The 16,077-nt window shown below is 45.9% G+C and overlaps 2 protein-coding genes across 5 annotated transcripts; one reads left to right on the top strand and one right to left on the bottom strand.

Annotated features, from left to right (window-relative positions):
* The first annotated feature begins 1,855 nt into the window (after positions 1–1,855).
* Positions 1,856–10,017, top strand: LOC113213396 (maternal B9.15 protein). Of its 3 annotated transcripts, none has more exons than XM_026432445.2 (4): positions 1,856–1,971; positions 2,313–2,918; positions 3,463–3,709; positions 3,784–10,017. In XM_026432445.2, exons 2-4 carry the CDS (start codon positions 2,608–2,610, stop codon positions 4,111–4,113), a joined length of 888 nt encoding a protein of 295 aa, XP_026288230.1. In that variant the 5' UTR covers positions 1,856–1,971; positions 2,313–2,607; the 3' UTR covers positions 4,114–10,017. The 3 variants fall into 3 exon arrangements, with proteins under 3 accessions (XP_026288230.1, XP_026288231.1, XP_052119963.1); XM_026432446.2 differs by lacking the exon at positions 1,856–1,971 and adding an exon at positions 2,004–2,219; XM_052264003.1 differs by lacking the exon at positions 1,856–1,971 and adding an exon at positions 2,004–2,212.
* LOC113213394 (alpha-L-iduronidase) lies at positions 10,006–16,015 on the bottom strand. Of its 2 annotated transcripts, XR_008010799.1 has the most exons (14): positions 15,672–16,015; positions 15,221–15,373; positions 14,003–14,298; positions 13,751–13,846; positions 13,491–13,662; positions 13,286–13,420; positions 12,778–13,020; positions 12,510–12,639; positions 12,230–12,437; positions 11,489–11,649; positions 11,271–11,396; positions 11,098–11,174; positions 10,389–10,764; positions 10,006–10,233 (listed from the first exon to the last, which is right to left on the bottom strand). XR_008010799.1 is itself a non-coding variant. In XM_052263975.1 (13 exons), the coding sequence occupies exons 1-13, from the start codon at positions 15,839–15,841 to the stop codon at positions 10,500–10,502; spliced, it is 2,232 nt and encodes a 743-aa protein (XP_052119935.1). In that variant the 5' UTR covers positions 15,842–16,015; the 3' UTR covers positions 10,262–10,499. The 2 variants fall into 2 exon arrangements, 1 of the variants encoding a protein (XP_052119935.1); XM_052263975.1 differs by lacking the exon at positions 10,006–10,233 and having other exon boundaries at positions 10,262–10,764.
* Positions 16,016–16,077: the final 62 nt, after the last annotated feature.

Genomic DNA, 16,077 nt, shown 5'->3' on the forward strand with positions numbered 1-16,077 from the left:
GGGGGAGGCAGGCGGGCAGGACCAGAGACCTGCGGACGGAAAACACATGAAAATGGCGTGGAGAAGAGAGGGGGGGATATACTTGTTAGGGAAAACAACTTACGGAGTTGAACACGTTGGGAAAACAAAGGTGTAACTGCACTAACGCCTTGCCAAAAGGCCAAGAGGCACTTTTTCACTAACATGCACTTGTTAGTTGCATACTTTCAAGAAGCAAATGAACCCTTGGTGCATCAGTGTCAGTTCTGTCTGTAAGGCCAACATACGCGACCTGAACTTCACCAACTGTGACTAGAAAACGAACCCGTTAAAGCATTTCGGCTGTGCATAAAATTGCAGCATTTTAAATGCCGAAATTTTGTTTTTTTTATAGGAGTATCTATTTATTGAACATAGCTCTGCACGAATTCAAAACAATATTCGCTATTAATCTTGCCTCAGCATATGTTCCTGCACCACTATAAATTCATTGGTTGGTGTGTGGATGCGACCGAAAATCTAACAACAGGGAAAATAACTGGAAACGACTGGAAAAATGACTGGTGGGGGCCGGGTACTGTACATTGGACTACATGGGCAAGACAAAGTGATGCATCCCTCGGCGTGGAGCGCAGAGCCTTGGACGGGGGCCAGGGGCGCGGGGCGGGGTGCGTACGTCGCTTTGCTGGCGCTAGGCCGCCTGGTGGGTGGGCCGTCCCGCCAAGCGGCGAAGTGTGACTGTTGCCTTCCTACCGGCGCTAGACTCTCTTCTCTGCCTCCAGCCCTGCCCCTGCCGTACTTCCCTGCCTTCTCTAGCCTCACGCAGTTTGCTGCTGGCTTGCAGAGCAGCAGACGGAGTCCCGTGCCGAGTGTGGGGATGCAGAGAGAACCGCATGTTTCTTTCTGCGGGGATGCACGGGGGCAAGAGCAAGGCCACACGCCTCACAGTCCTCCACCCGGCTACATGAAACAACGCCACTCCTCGCCACGCCCTTCCGCGCCCCTCTCCGCTGCCCTGCTCCCTGCAGAGAAAGAGACCAGAAAAAGGAAAGAAACCTGGAAAGGCTCCCGAAGCCGGCATTCGAACCCACGCTGCACCGGTCGGAAGGAAGTCCGGTCCGGGTCGGAGGAGTGGTCCGCTCGAATAACGCCCTTGATCTACATACGGCAAAGCATCTCACATGATCTCTCGAGTTGGTCTCCCGACCCCTGTGCGATAAGCGATGTTGTTCGGGAAAAGAGTTGGACGTGACATCCTCGATTCTATGTATCTTCTATGGATCTTCAAACCTGCTAGCAAACTCAATTATCTTGGTGCTGAGAAAATGGAACGCGTCACAAAAAGGAGTTTCCTTCTTTATTTATGACTATTTCGCTTCAATCCACTGAAATATAAGGTACGTATGTGGGTGGAGCTAATCAACAAGTTGAGGTTGTTGACATTAAAAAAAAAAAACTTCAAAAGAACAAATTTGCACGATAAATTATTGCTTTCCTACTTTTTGTTTTTTGATTATTGATGGTTTTCGGCCACATCAAGTTGAGCTTGAGTTAAGCGCGGCGGCTTCCTCCTCCATGTTTCATGTTTCCCGCTGCCAGGGGCAGCGACCTTGTGTAACGTTGTTGTGCTGCCATCTGTTGGGGGATCTCAATACTTCGCTCGTTTCGAAGGCTACCACCAGGGGCGCTGTTCAAAGTCATTCACCTTTCGCGCGCTCTTGGTGCCGGGTGCCACACGAACGCCTTTTGAGTATTTCGTGATTTTGTCTGTTATGTAGAGGTAGAACGCATCAATTCCTGTATTATTTCTGAGTTTCTCTCATTTCCATTACAAAGGAAAGAAGTGACCTTATTCTACAGAAATAAGTTTTCGAAAACCCTGGCCGTATGTGTCGTGTCCTTCCGCCATATTTGTATCGTCGGTTTCTAGTTCAGCATGTCATTTGTTTCGCCTTTCACGTTGCAATTTGCAAGTTCATCTGTGGGATTTTGGTATGTTTAAATTTGGTGATGAAAACAAAGTCGTATTGTTTGTTATTGAAGTGGGGTAGGTCGCAATAGTCAGTTCTCCGTTGTTAGACGTGGGGTGCTGTGTGTTTCCCGTCTAACATTGGACTCCCACTGGGGGGCCTCTTTGTGTATACTCGTCTGAACATGTCCAGACCTGCAGCAGCCTGCTGCTAATGTTGAATGAGGTGGCATGGTGCAATATTTACATTTGTTTTCGCGACTTGTGCGTTGTTAGTTAACTTCAGTTTCATTTGAATTGTGTCTTTAGCTGAAATATCTTCACCTTTTTCCGATTCCTGACTCGTGTGTTTGTTTGTGCGCAGATAGTTCATGAGCCTGCTGGCACAGCACGTTCTTGGTCCCAGTTCGCAACATAACCTCGCTTCTGAAGAAAAACAGAATCCGAAGGCCCTTCAGTGTTTTCATCTAATTTTTGTAATTTTAGAATAGTTCATTTAATTGTGTTAACTAGTATCAGTGCGGCTCCTTCGAAATCTCAGCGTTTATGCCAAGTGCAGCCAATATTCTACTTTGATTGGCTGACCTTACTTATGTGTGCCAATTTAAGGTTGGCTTTGAATTCAGATTTGTACTTTAAATATAACCATCTGCTTTACAATGAGAGACGAGATATCAGCCGCTGTGCTGTTTTTAGTACGCATTATCGAGAGAAGTGACAAATGCAATCAAGCCCAGCTGGAAGGATTCAAGACTCACTTGTCTGACCTTCTTATGCAACGATTTGAGAATCACTGGTTTCCTGAAAAGCCATGCAAGGGCCAGGGTTACCGCTGCATTAGAGTAAATGAATGCAGCCGACGAGATGCTATTCTGGAGCGAGCAGCCATGGCCTGTGGATTAAAGTACGAGGACTTGAAGCTTCCTGTTGAGCTGACAATCTGGGTTGACCCTAAAGAAGTATGCTGCAGGTAAGTCTTAGCTGAATTTAAATCAGAATAGTCTATTTTGAAACGTAGTATTTAACAAAAAGATGCATTTAACTGTCAGTAAAAATGCTTTTTCTGTATGATACATACACTCCTTAAGTACAAGTTCTAGTGTCTTTTCTTAAGTGTATTTAGAGTCCCTGACTGAATTTCTGCTCCTAGTTAAAACTATTTCTACTTTAAACCTGCTGCTGTTCAGATTAATGTTTCTAAATATTTAGCGTGAGGGGTTCATATTGTGGATTTTGGCAAAGTAGCCAATTCCATTATGAAGAGCTCACTTGTAGAATTCCAGTGCTAGTGGTGGAACTTTTTTCAGGCCATGTGAATCTTGCACAAAAAGTGTCTATCAACAGCTAAATTGTTAAAATTTACTGCTGACTGTATTACTAGATAAAAAAAGTGAAGTTATTTGACTTGTTAAATCTTAGGGACTGAATATGGTGTTGCCCTTTGTTTATGATGTGCAAATAGGCCTTCAAATGATTTCACTGTCTGGGATTTTAAGTTTTATTTTCCCTTTCAGGTTTGGGGAGCATAAAGGTTCTTATTGTACCTTGGCATCGTTTCCTGGTCAAGACAGTAAAGTTAAGCTGGTTGTTGAGAACTGTCCTCCTGAAGTGAAGTTGGATACCCCTGCAAGTGCTGAGAAGACTCCTGTTCCTGCCAAATCTCCTCAGGCATCATCTCCTCCTCTATCACAGCCTACTTCATCTCCCCAGACCCCAGTCAGCACAACAGTGCAGTCATCTGTTAAGGATACCAAAATTAAGGTATGACATTAGAGGCTTCTGTGAACATGCTCTCTTATGAACTCAAGCTTTAATACCTTATGTCTTCTTTCTAGGGTGCCTCTTCTGCCTCCTCTGCTTCTGTTGGTGGTAATGCCAATCAACGCACCAGCAATTCATCAAATTCCAATGCCGCTCAGGCTAACAACAATCACAATCGGTCCCGCAATCAGAACAGCCCAAAACAAGGATCAAAGTCTGGTGGGCGCAAAATGTGGCCACCAGGCCCCGCATATCAGCATCCTCTTCAATCATGGTACAACATGATCCCTCCTCACCCATGGATGCCTGCATCACCACCTCCTTACATGATCCGCTCTCCACCTCGATCTGCTCATCCCAACCGGTACCACTGGTCACCCCACAAGCCAACTCTTAAAGTTTAAAGATCTTCATTTCTTTATGTGATTGTATCTCTGTTCAACCTCACTTATTCGATGAGTGTTGGAACTAGTTATTAGCAGAACACCTTGCTTTTGAGTGGGTTATTTTAATTAACAGTTTCCTTTTTTTTTCTTTTCTTTATTATTTTTTATTGTCCTTGTGTAAGTGGCAGACTGGATGTGTTTTCTATGGAAGGTGATAGTGTTGACATGACTGTTTAATTTTCTAACCCTCACACAACCAACGTATTCTGTTAATATCCTCTGGACTATATCCAGGAATCAATGTAAGCCAAACTTATTAGCACAGCCCCTTGTTTTCATTTTTATTAAATCACTAAATAGCTCACTTTAATGGTGTTTGTAGGTTTTATGAAATACTATGGTTGGTGAACCATTTTTTTGATGTGGAGTAGGATTTGCTTCAATTTTGTCTTCAGGTCTCTGATTTAGCTGTCACTGCTTACTTTAATGTGATTTTGTGTTATTGTTGGGATTTGAATTAAGTGACAAATGTGTGTTGTAGTGATTCTCTTATTGTGACATATTGGAATAGGTTGGTACCAAGTCACAGGCTGTGTGTTTTTCATGCTCTGAACCTTTCACAGAACAGTACTACTTCATCAAATATTGGGTTTAAGCCTATCTTATTGGTTTTACAAAATGGTTGGGGACCAAAGAGCTGATCTGTTAAGTAAATGCACCACACTGCCAATTACTATTAATTTTCTGTGTTGCTTATGTTGTGTAATTTTGTGGAATCAGTCTGACGTTTTATCATCATGTTCATCTTAGTTTGGCAGTTGTGGGCTTGCTCTGTCCAAACCAATCTAGTTTGCTTTTCTGTTCTTTAATCTGTGATCAAACCACCCTGATATATTGTACAAGAATTTTATTTGAAAGGTGTGTGGAGTTTTAAGTCTGTCTTATTGGAGTGGTTCTGTTGGGATCTGAGCATGAAGCCATACCAACATATAGTTCTTTTATTATAATGTTAGTAATGTTAGGTGCTTATAAAAGCGAGTGGCTCTAGTCTCACTCCAGTTCTTAGATATCTTCCAGTGAATATTGGGGGGGTGAGACTAAGTAGACATAGATTTGGCCCTCTTCTAGCTCTAGTACCTAGTTTAGTTGACTGTAGTACAATGACTGACTTGGTACCAATATTGATTTTTCTTAGCTTCTCCGTGGAGGAATTTTTCTTAAGTCTTATCTATTGTGCAATGTTATCGGTACCATTATTAATGCAGTGTCTTCTCAGTTTTACTCAGGAATGAGGATTTGTGATTTCACTTGTTTGTCAGATTATTATGATCAGAGGTATACCCAGCTGAGCTCCCACTTTGGTCTAGTTGTTAGAGTTTTGCTCAACATATTCAGAATTTTTTTCCTGTTGAGCTCAATTGTAACTTAAGTCTTAGCTGGTGTCCTCTTGATTACTTGTTAATGTATTGCCTGATCAAGACAAGGGTTGATTTTTTTTGTTTGCTACACTGCCAATGCTGTTATACTGCTTTATCAAAGCAGAATTGTTATTTTTTATGAAGAGTACTCAAAGAATTGATTTCAGTGAACTTGATCTTAAATTGAAGATAGTCTCGATTCCATTCTCATTCATTTCATTATGTCATCAACTCTTGTTACCAAATGCTATCACTAATGATATTTTAAGTTTCTAAAAGGGTTTTTGAGAAGTGTTGTGATTAAACTCTTAGTGTAATTGAATGTTTAAACTTTTTATTATCACAGGGTTTATTTAATGCCATGTCAAGCTTTGGCAACTTTCGTCACTCTGTCACAAGCATTGTATCATGTTTAAATGTGCCTGGAGGAAGCCATCTTGTTTTCAGTCCATGCCTATTGAGGACAGATGAGTTGTGAGCTGTTTCTTAGCTGTGGAATGTCTTTACACTAAAACAAGACGGATTATCTCAAGACAAAGTTGCTCCAGTTTTCTATGTTTTTACTTTTTCAAACTTAACCACTAAAGTAACTGATATTACATTTAAGGTGGGAGGTGTAAGTCTTGATTGGTACTTCTAGTGTTTTGTTCTTGCTAACCTTGCTCAGTTGGATCAGGCAGACATGTTGTTTAGATTAATTTTGTAGGATTTCCATATCTTTCTTGTTTAGTAGTTTTGTTTAGCATGGAAGTGAAACTGTGTGCACATGCTTAGTAATGGAGCCAACATATAGAAAGCATTTTAAAATTGCTCTAATAAAACCAGCATGTACTATTGTATCCCCTTTATATATCTGAGGAGGATTGCCTCCTTCAAGTTATTGTATCTTGTTTAGTTTAGTAGGGATAGGGTTGTATTCAGATTTTTTCTGGTCTTATAAAATTTACTGATGACTTCTCAAGTATGACTTGAAATGGGGAAATTGGGGGCCAGTTTATGTTGTACCACAAGGAGGAGTATATACATATTGTTTGATGAAATGTGTCAAAGCACTCACTCTTTTTTGAATTTTAAATGTTTGTGCATTATTGGAAAAAGATGAATTTTAATGAAAACTTACCTCCCTTCAGTTATCACTTCAGACAGTAACTACTGACTAACTGGTAGTAGAATGTATTTGATACATATATTTAATCTTGTATTTCAGTACCAAGTGTTTCTTTTTTAATGGTGTGTGTTTGCCCGGTTTGTTGGGCCTAATTTCAGCTCATTTGATTATATTTCTAATATTAAGGCAGGGCAAGTTACATTAATTCAGTTACATTGTACTTTTCAGTTCTCATGGTAATGATAAAAATTAACAAAGTGTGGGATGTGAAATGACTTGATTAGAAACTTTCTGTGTTAGGAAATGATGTAAGGTCTATTAGGTCTAGATCTATATGGTGCCTACTATGTTTTGTGCATTTATTGTGATATTTTTTCAATGCATCTTGATTGAAAGCATTGTATTGTTTCACAACTCAATTATGTTTTAATGGTAGTGCCCATGCGGCAGCATTTTTCTCCTGTTCAATGAAAATTTCATATCATTTATACTATGACCAAGGCACAATGGGCTTCTTAGAAGTTGCAATTAAATTGTCAACCTTTTGTACCAGGAACAAGGACTTTAGTATGTTCTCGATGCTTTCTCAGTGTTTTCTATTCAGCTATCATATTTGTAGCGGTTTGGCTCTGTGGACCATCACTGGTCATTAAATGCTTCATATTTAAATATACTAAGGTTGGCTTTTAAAGAAATCCTTCGTACAGTATTTACACTAGTGGCATAGATACCCAGTACTTTAAGTTCATTCCTCCCATTTTCTCTTATGTCACCAATAAACTGGCTAGCCTTTTAGCAAATTTTAGCTGTTACAATCAGTGAACATGAAAGTTGTCTTTGAATAACCTCCTGGTGGTATAAAATGATTCCAGTATGTATGTTTTTAAAAATCAAAATTTACCTTTGTATCATTACACTGAGATAGCATTTAATTATTGAATTGTCTTGTTTTACACCATTAAGAATCTGTCTCAAAGTATTATTGACCTCTGTTTCCAATGAGGAAAAAGTTTTGAACTTATGTTCCTTAATTTGCCCGTTGAAGTACCATTCATATTTGTCACTATCAATTATTTAATGAAATTTTTGTGAATCTTGTGTGGTGCTGATACACCACGTAGCACCTACCAACTAGCCAAAAAGTAAACAATTTTAATAACTGTATTTTTTTTATGTATACTGCTGGGAATTACATATTTTAATCAATTGTATGGTGGTAGCTTTATTATCTGCTTTTAAAGACCACAGTAGTCTGTGTATGATGTTCCTTATCTGCCTATTATGTTGTATCATTCCATCTTTTGAACAATCATTTGTTGCCCGATCTGATACATTTTTCAAAACAAGTGTGGCACATGGATGATGTTCTCATGTAATGGCTTTATGAAAAGTTAATCTTAGGTTCATTTGTAGACACTAAATTGTCAGCAATTACATGCCAACTCAATCTATTTTGTGGTTGTTTCAAGTAAATGATGCTCTCTTTTAAAATTTGTATCTTAATTTTATATTTGTGTATCTTTAACTTCTAACCCAATAACCTCTTTTGACATTGAAGTAAAATGTAGAGCTCAACAACTAAAATTAGATTTATAAATACAATATGGGGTAGCAGGCATTTTGCCTTCCTTATATTCCTTACAATCAGTAAGATTCCCTTATTTCATTTAATAATTATGGTGTGGCGGCTTGTAAGGAGTTCTAAGTACATACATCTGTTGTGAACTTCATTGACTGATGGCCTGTTCCATGACCTGATGGTAAAGGATAGTTTGTCTTTACAGGGTTAGTGATGTGGTGGCAATTTTGTTTTGGTTACCTTTACTCTTCTTACATGTGAGCAAGTTTCCGTGTGAACTCCAGTATTGTTTACTGTTGAATAGTCAATCTTCACTGTGAGAATAGATCATTTTAAGTGTATAAACACTTTTTTTTAGTTTCTGTCATGCACATCAGGAAATCAGTGAAAATGTAATTGTTTTCTGTGTACCCCTTTCTCTTTGACTGTTTTGATAAAGAAGCTGTGTGATGTGTGGTATGAAGGAATGCTTTGTGTGATAGCATAAACATAGGACTGCAGAAGTAAGGATAGAGATTGAGCTCTTGAGCCAGAACTGAATTGTGCTAACTCTTTTGTAGCACAGTAATGTTTTTACTTGTTTTCCCCTTTTTATCATGTTATGTGATCTGATTGAAGATGGAACAATTGCTTGATGCTTTGCTTTGTGACTGAAACGATGTGACTGTCAGTCAGTATTTTACATGTGTACCTTTCCAGGTGCCTGTCACAAGATATTGTATATATTAGGTGACAAAGTTGGCATAGCATTGTTTTCTGCATCTACTGTGTTATCTTAATGATGTTTGGAAAAGGGTGTGGTTTAAAGATCAGAATGTGATTGTGTCATATGTCATGTATGAATTTTGATTTGTTTGTGAGAGATATGACCTTGCTTTTCAATCTGGTTTTGAATCAATTGAGATTCCTTTTCTTTTCTTTTTTTTCCATGTTTCTGTTAACGCCTTTTCAGCGAAGTGCCTTCTTATTGTTTCTTGTGAAACTGTCCAAGTTTTCTCATCTTTGTTTTGCTGAGTCGTACATACAGCTCTTAATTGTATCCCTCAAAATTTAATTTTTTTTTGTCTACAAATTGAAGGGATCTTGTGCCTGACGGACTTTTTTTTGAAAGTTTCATTGTGTACTATCTGATCATGTTTTCATAGCCCTTGCATTGCAACTCTTTCATTTAGACGGAACTGGTCAGAGGATTTCTGATCTTCAGTTGTTTTCAATGATTGTAGGACTTGGTAGTGATAGTGTGATGCTAGCTGTTTTTAAAACTTACTGGTTGGCATTTTTATCTTGGTTGTTTGTATAGCTTATTGTTTTACAGTTGTGAATTAATTGTTGCCATTTAGTCAGAGGATGATTTTTAAGTTCAGTTAAACCATTTGAAACCAGAGGTTTCCAATTTGGATTACCAGTATAGGTATGATGTACAATTGATTGCAATCAAAGTTAACTTTTTCCTCACAAAAGCAGACATGAGTCATAATACTTGTTTTTCTTCCTGTGTCACACACAATTTTTGACCAGTGGTTTGTTGCATTGTTAAGTCGTTTGAATATGCTTTTCAAATCTTAGAGACACTCAATATTTAATATTTGGTAATTAATTTGTTGGGCAATTATTTTAACTTTTCTTCAATTAATGTATGCTTTGGGAAAGGTGAAAAACTTTTTAAATGTTAATTTGGGAGTCAAGCCATCCTTATTTTTTCTTCATAAGAGAGGAAGATATATTCTCTTGTTTTCTTTGTTGAGAGATTTAACTGTTGAATAATTAATGACTTGTACCAGTTGTCAGTGTATTATAGACGATAGTTTTGCATCACAGTTTTGTGCTTTTATTTTTACCTGTTTCCTTGCTCCAAAATCCTACCCACAAAGTGATAGACATTTTTGCATAAAAGTATGAGGGTAGTAGTGGGATGCGTTTCTGGACTCAGCACAGTTTGGCTAGACTCGTAGATGCGGGCCTCAGCCGTAGCGAGGCATTTGACTAAAACTCGTGGCGGGAGAATCCAACAATCCTGCCTTGAATGGGACAACCTGCAGAAATGCAATACACATTGTCCAGTTCCATAACAATATTCATTCAATTTATTGGTGGCCCATCGACTGGCTTACTCGATAGCTCTGGTTGGCTATAGAGTCCTTAAATTGGCTGTAATCAACCCACCAGGACAGCCCAGCTCATGACTGACCTCCTCCGCTCCAGCTGTGTTACACGAGCTTCAGCCGCACCACTCCCTTCCTTCGTTTCTCTTTTAAATCGACTTTCCGTTGACTTTGTCCGACCAACTTCGCGGCTGACGCTATCTGATGGGGCCGGAGCGGGTCGGGTACCGTAGAAGGGCGGCGGGCCCCACCCGACCCCACGCGTCTACGGCGGCCACTCGGTACTGCCCTCTGGTCTGCTCGCCGAGGGCGGATCCAATGGGGGCGGCGGGGGCGGCGGGGGCGTAGTGGAAGGAAGGGAAGAGCAGCCAGCGCCCGCCGTCCACCTCAGCTGGAGCGCTTATCACTCGGAAGGGATCTTCATAGTTTTGCCGGAAGCTGACCTCGTATCCAATCACCTGCCTGCAATATCGCAGATGCACATTAGCAGATGGTTGTTTTGCCGAATGCTGACTTCCATATTTACGACCGGAAAAGGGGTCGTCCAGAAAGCACAGCAAGATTCTTTTATCCTCAAATTTATTCGGAAATTGAGGGAGCTAGGCGCCTGCGAGACGTTGGGTAGGCCAGCCCGCTGTACACGCATGCACTGCAGGCGAGATATTGCCTACCTATCAGGCGCCATGAGAGCGTGCAGAACCTGAAATTGGTAGGTTCGTGGTTCGTGTGGTAACGGCGAATAGCGAGCTTACTTGCTGGATGTCCCACCCAAAGCCCACACCCCTCTATACCTACCCACTCTGAGACACCTCCTCGCCCCAAAGAACAAACACCTCGTTATAGCTGACGTTCATGGCGCGAAGTCCCCGCACCTGAAAAAATAAAAAAATTACACGGATTTAGAAAAAATTAAAACTCGTTTTCATTTTCCCCTGCGATAGCAATCTGGAGCGACAGCGCCTGTTTACCCTCAGCGGAGGTTGGCGTTGAGGAGAGAAGATCTGGACCAGCGCGATGCAGCCGAGGGTCATGTTGAAGGAGAGGGAGACGCCTTCGCCCTCAGCGAACTGGCGGATGAGCTTCACTCCCGGGAGCTGCCAGGAGATCGACGGTGGCTAACATTATTTATCGCTCAGCCCGAGTACACACACACACACACACACACTTAAATTCACTCACACCATACCTCTGCGCGACGCATCCGGTCGCGCAAAGCGCCGTCCGGGGCGGGAGGCGACCCCGCGGCGCGCCAGACGGCGCTGGGGTCCCCGTCGAGGGAGGAGACGCGAGCTAGGATTGGGCCCCGCAAGCGGCGCGGCGTGGAGGAAGTGGCGGCGGCTTCGGTGGCTGCGAAAAAAACAAACAGAAAGGGGTGTGGACGATCCTCAAAAGAAGGAAAAAGGGGCGGAGGAATCAAACTCGAACTAGAGTTGTTTGACAAAGTGGGATCCGCAGAGCCCTCACGTAATTAATTCCTTAAAAGTAAAACGCGCCCGTTGTTTTCCGTCATCGTTCTGTGATGTGCCTTTTATTTTTGTCGGATCCACCAACATCAGCCATCACCGCGACTATGCCGATGCGGGACAGCGGGAGGCGCGGTCCGCGCTGAATGGGAGGACGGGGGGAGCGGCCGGGAGCGGCGGACGGTCGTGGCGCCGAAACTTTGGGACAGCTTTAACGAAGCGTCACCGCTTTGCCTAGCTTTTGTCACGACACTCGGGATTGCGGCGGCGCGGCGAGGGGAGCCGCGAGACGAAATTAAGAGCGCATTATTCTTCTGCCTGGGCCGCCACTTGGGCTCCGCCGGGCCGCGCGGGCTGCTGGGCGGGCTCGGCTCGTGCGGGCTAACTTTCGCCCGGGATGAATCTGAATGTGGAATTATTCACTCTATGCCGCAAAGAAGCCGCTAATCTGAATCCGACTCTACCTTCTCTACCTTCTTGCTGCGGATCGGCGGCGGCTGCGACGCCGAGGGCCGCGGCGGCGGCGGTGGGGACGGAGAGGTGGACACCCGCGACCACCGAGTCGTCGGCGGGCGCCGTCTCGTTGGTGAAGGCGATCAGCAAGCTCAGCGCGCTGCGGTCAGCGGCGATCGATGCCAGCGGGGCCAGGCGGAGCGGGGCGTCCAGGGCGGGCTGCCGCGTCAGGCCCTCGGCCAGTTAGTCCACGTAAAGTCGGACAGCGGGCACCACTGAGACACTCCTCACCTGGCTGTCGGACTGCACCGCGAGCTGGGCGCCCTCCACGAACGACAGCATGGCCATGGACGTCAGGACCGACTTCCGAAACAACTGGAGGGAGCCTCGGCCGGAACCGCCGTCACCGGCATCTCGAAAGCTGGCAATGAGAGCTCTTCGAGTTTCAGAAGAAAGAAAAAAGGCAGAAACCCGTATACAAGGATGCGCTACCAAGCTACCGGTGATCTGCAATTCACATTTCTAGGATGCGAGCGTGGTGAAGTAGGGGACAAGTCACCTGGAGAGCAAGGTCCGCTGCTCGAAGTGGCGCGGGGTGGTCTCCAGGAAGCCGTTGTCGTTGCTCAGGACCTCGAGGGGCGGTAGGCGAGGCGGCTGTCGATGCCCATTCTTCAGAGATACTCCGCCCCGGCTCCTCCAGTGCTCCTGGAGGTCCACGACGGTGTTCACGACCATGCCGGCGTATCGCCTGTCCGCGCGCCAGGGCTCGACGCGCCACCAGCCCGTCAGCGGGTCCGCCTCGCTGGAAGTCCATACCAGGTGGCTGATTAACCCCGCGCACTTCTGTAGTTTTGCTGTACCGCACGTGGCGGGCTCGCCCCTGCCCGCCCACGGCGCCTTACGGGCAGAGCGAGTTAGCAACCCACTCGCACCTCGTGCGTGCGGTACAGCATAACTACAGAAGTGGGAGGGGATAATCAGCCAATCTGAACTGTACATAGTACATAAGCCAACTGATCGACCAGATCAGCCTGGTGCCCTGGGCGTCCATCCACCCACCCACTCACTCGTTGGCGAAGGGGAGGTCGCGAAGGTGTGGGAACATCCTGCTGAACTGGTGCAGCTGGCGCATCGTCCCCGAGCTGACCCCCCGCGCCGTCGAGTTGCCCTTCCGGTGGAAAGTGATGAAGTCCAGGCCACAGCTGAAAACAGTTCCTTCAGCCCCTCTACTCATCCAGCACGCCGCCCCAACCGCCTGGCCCCGACGCGCACCTCAGGTTGCGGGACGCCAGCCGGTCGCAGTGCTCCAGGACGTGCCAGCAGATGGGGTGTCGCCGGCGCGCCTTGAAGATGCCGGCGGGACCGCCGAGGCGCAGCTTCACGCCCAGGATCTCCTGGGCCTCGCGCACGCCGCGCACCGTCGCGTTGAAGTACGCCATGTAGCCTGAAACGGCACGAACAAACGTGAAAAATAGAAACGTTGGCCTTACTCAATTTGCAGTGTCATGTTGTGACGGAGATGGCGCGCCCACCGTCCACGGTCCAGTTGAACGAGTTGTACATCGCGAGGTCGGGCTCGTTCCACGTCTCGAAGCGCCAGCGGGCGACCGCTCCAGGGCCGTAGCGCTCTAAGGGTAAAAATGTGTCATCATGTGTGACTCAGTTCGTGGCGGGGGCGGGCGGCCGCCGGCGGCGGCTCGGGATGCCGGCCGACGCCTCCGCAGGGCCACACGGTGGTGGTTGGGGACACCCCCGCCGCCTCCCCCGTGTCGCTGGTCTGTTACCTCCGCAGTGGACGATGGTGTCACGCACCAGCCTCGCCCACAGCTGTGCCTGGTCGGTAATGTTGGTAATGAGCGGCTGGCCCGCCTGGCCTTTAGCCTGGCCGGGCGGGGCGCCGGCGGCGCCACTCGTGGCCGCGGCCTCGGCCCTGGCCTCGCCCAAGGTCTCGGCGTCGCCCTCGACCCGGGGGTTGCCCATGATCTCGAAGCCCGGCCGGAGGCCGTTGAGGTCGAGCCGGTCGAGAAAGCGGTCCAGGAGGCTGAAGTTCCACCGCCATCCTGGCGACCTCGAGCTGCTGCTACAAAATAAGAGTAGTTGTGTCCCGGTAAAAAAATTGCGTTGTTGCAAAGTTAAACCGGGAAATCTCGTCCGTATTGTGCTGCGCTCGCTATGTATCATGAACACGACTCAACTGCGTTGGCCTTGGGGGGGTCACCCGCGGGGGTACCACTTGGGGGTGTCAGGCCAGGCCTCACTCGTTTGTGTGCAGGGCGGGAAGGGAAGGTGCTTCCGCGACATAGACAGAGCTAGCAGCGGAGAGCAATGCCAGGAGGAGTGACGGCCTCAATCGCCCGAGCTCCGGGAGCACCGGAGTGTCTTGCAGGAAAAATTACATTACTGCTCTTCCTTCTGCACCTAGAAAATGGTTGTCTTGAAACAAGGCAAAATGCGTTGCTTCAACGCTATTTTTACCTCAAAAAATAGGAAAATTGTCTTTAGGCAAATGACGTGAAAATAAAGTAAAAATTTCCTTAGATCAACTTAATTTCCTTGAAATTAATGGAAAAACCTTAAACCAAGGGCAAATATTACCTTGTATTTTTTTTTTTAAGAAGATTCCTTGGTTTAAGGATACTTAAAGATATTTTCTGGGTGTGGTTCAGTCGCTCCCCGCCTTCCACCTGCTTGGACCCGCCACGAAGTCTGCATTTTTATTTATTTTATTTGTCTTTTTTGTGTGTGGCGTGTTTTGTTGGGGGCGAAAGAATCTTCTCATTTGACCTTATGATGCCAGTTAAATTCCATTCTTTGCCAAGCAATTAATAGCCGAGGGCCAGGACGACGGGGCGAAAGGAATGCGGTGAGAAGCAGCGCACGGCGTACATGGAGGACCTCATCTCTGCTTCTATTATTAGAGAAGTTTGCCTCCGGCGTTCGAATAAACCTCGGGCCCCGAGAGAAGACGTCCGCCGCGTGGGAGCCATTTTGGGGCGGAATACCTGATGCTCTCTGGCGCGGCGCGGACGAGCTGCAGCAGCCAGTGCGCGCGCACGAGGCGCACGGCGGCGCGCGGCGAGGCCCCGATGTACGCCAAGTTCCACTCCATCTCCTCGGATAACAGATACGCCTCTGCCTCCCTCGCGCTGGGGGCGCTGGGGAGAAAAAATAGGAAAACTGAGGGAGATGCGGTTATACACTACTTACTGTCTAAAAAAAAAAAAACAGTCGTTAAAATGGAAAAATATTTTTTTTTTTACAACCAGATTATGGAGATGACGATAAAATCCGCAGGGTAATGGTTGTAAACAAAAATAGAAATAGCCATGATATCATCATTTTAAGAAATTGTTTTGTTACAGTGCTGGGAAAAGGTTAAGAGCGAGGGGAAGATAAGGATGGCTGGGATGAGAGAGTGCGGGGGAGGAAGAGGAAAACAACGACCTTCCCTACCTGAAGCCCGTGCTGGACCAGAATGCGGGGAGGTCTCTGAGGGGCTCGGCGTCTGCAATGCGTAGAGTCACCCGGTAATTGTGGTACCCCTGGGCACCCTGGGCGTGGGGCTGGTCGGCCGGGCACAGCGGCGGCAGCAGCAGCAACAACGGAAGCAGGGGGCCTAGCATGGCGGCGGCGGCCGTTGAGCGCAAGCGAGGCTCAAGCCCCAGTTACAATGTCACTGCGAAAATACTGCTACTTTGAGAGGATTCTAAAGTTAGGGAGCGAGCGGGAGCGGGGCGGGGCTTCGCGGCGGCCAGCTTGGACTGCCTGCCTCCATAAGCGGAGTGCTCCGCTGGGGCAGCCACGCCGCCGGGACGCCCTAGCTCCCCCCCCCCCTCTCCTCCTCTCGCTCTCTCTTTGC

This window comes from Frankliniella occidentalis, unplaced genomic scaffold (assembly GCF_000697945.3).
Source record: "Frankliniella occidentalis isolate FOCC.00 unplaced genomic scaffold, Focc_3.1 Scaffold2, whole genome shotgun sequence".
Taxonomy (NCBI): Eukaryota; Metazoa; Arthropoda; class Insecta; order Thysanoptera; family Thripidae; genus Frankliniella; species Frankliniella occidentalis.

Coding starts and splice junctions, on each gene's coding strand:
- LOC113213396 (XM_026432445.2), top strand. CDS start 2,608: ATGAGAGACGAGATATCAGCCGCTGTGCTGTTTTTAGTACGCATTATC. Junction 2,919..3,462: donor CCTAAAGAAGTATGCTGCAG/GTAAGTCTTAGC, acceptor TTTCCCTTTCAG/GTTTGGGGAGCATAAAGGTT. Junction 3,710..3,783: donor TTAAGGATACCAAAATTAAG/GTATGACATTAG, acceptor TCTTCTTTCTAG/GGTGCCTCTTCTGCCTCCTC.
- LOC113213394 (XM_052263975.1), bottom strand. CDS start 15,841: ATGCTAGGCCCCCTGCTTCCGTTGTTGCTGCTGCTGCCGCCGCTGTGC. Junction 13,847..14,002: donor CACCATCGTCCACTGCGGAG/GTAACAGACCAG, acceptor TTTTACCCTTAG/AGCGCTACGGCCCTGGAGCG. Junction 13,421..13,490: donor CTGGCGTCCCGCAACCTGAG/GTGCGCGTCGGG, acceptor AACTGTTTTCAG/CTGTGGCCTGGACTTCATCA.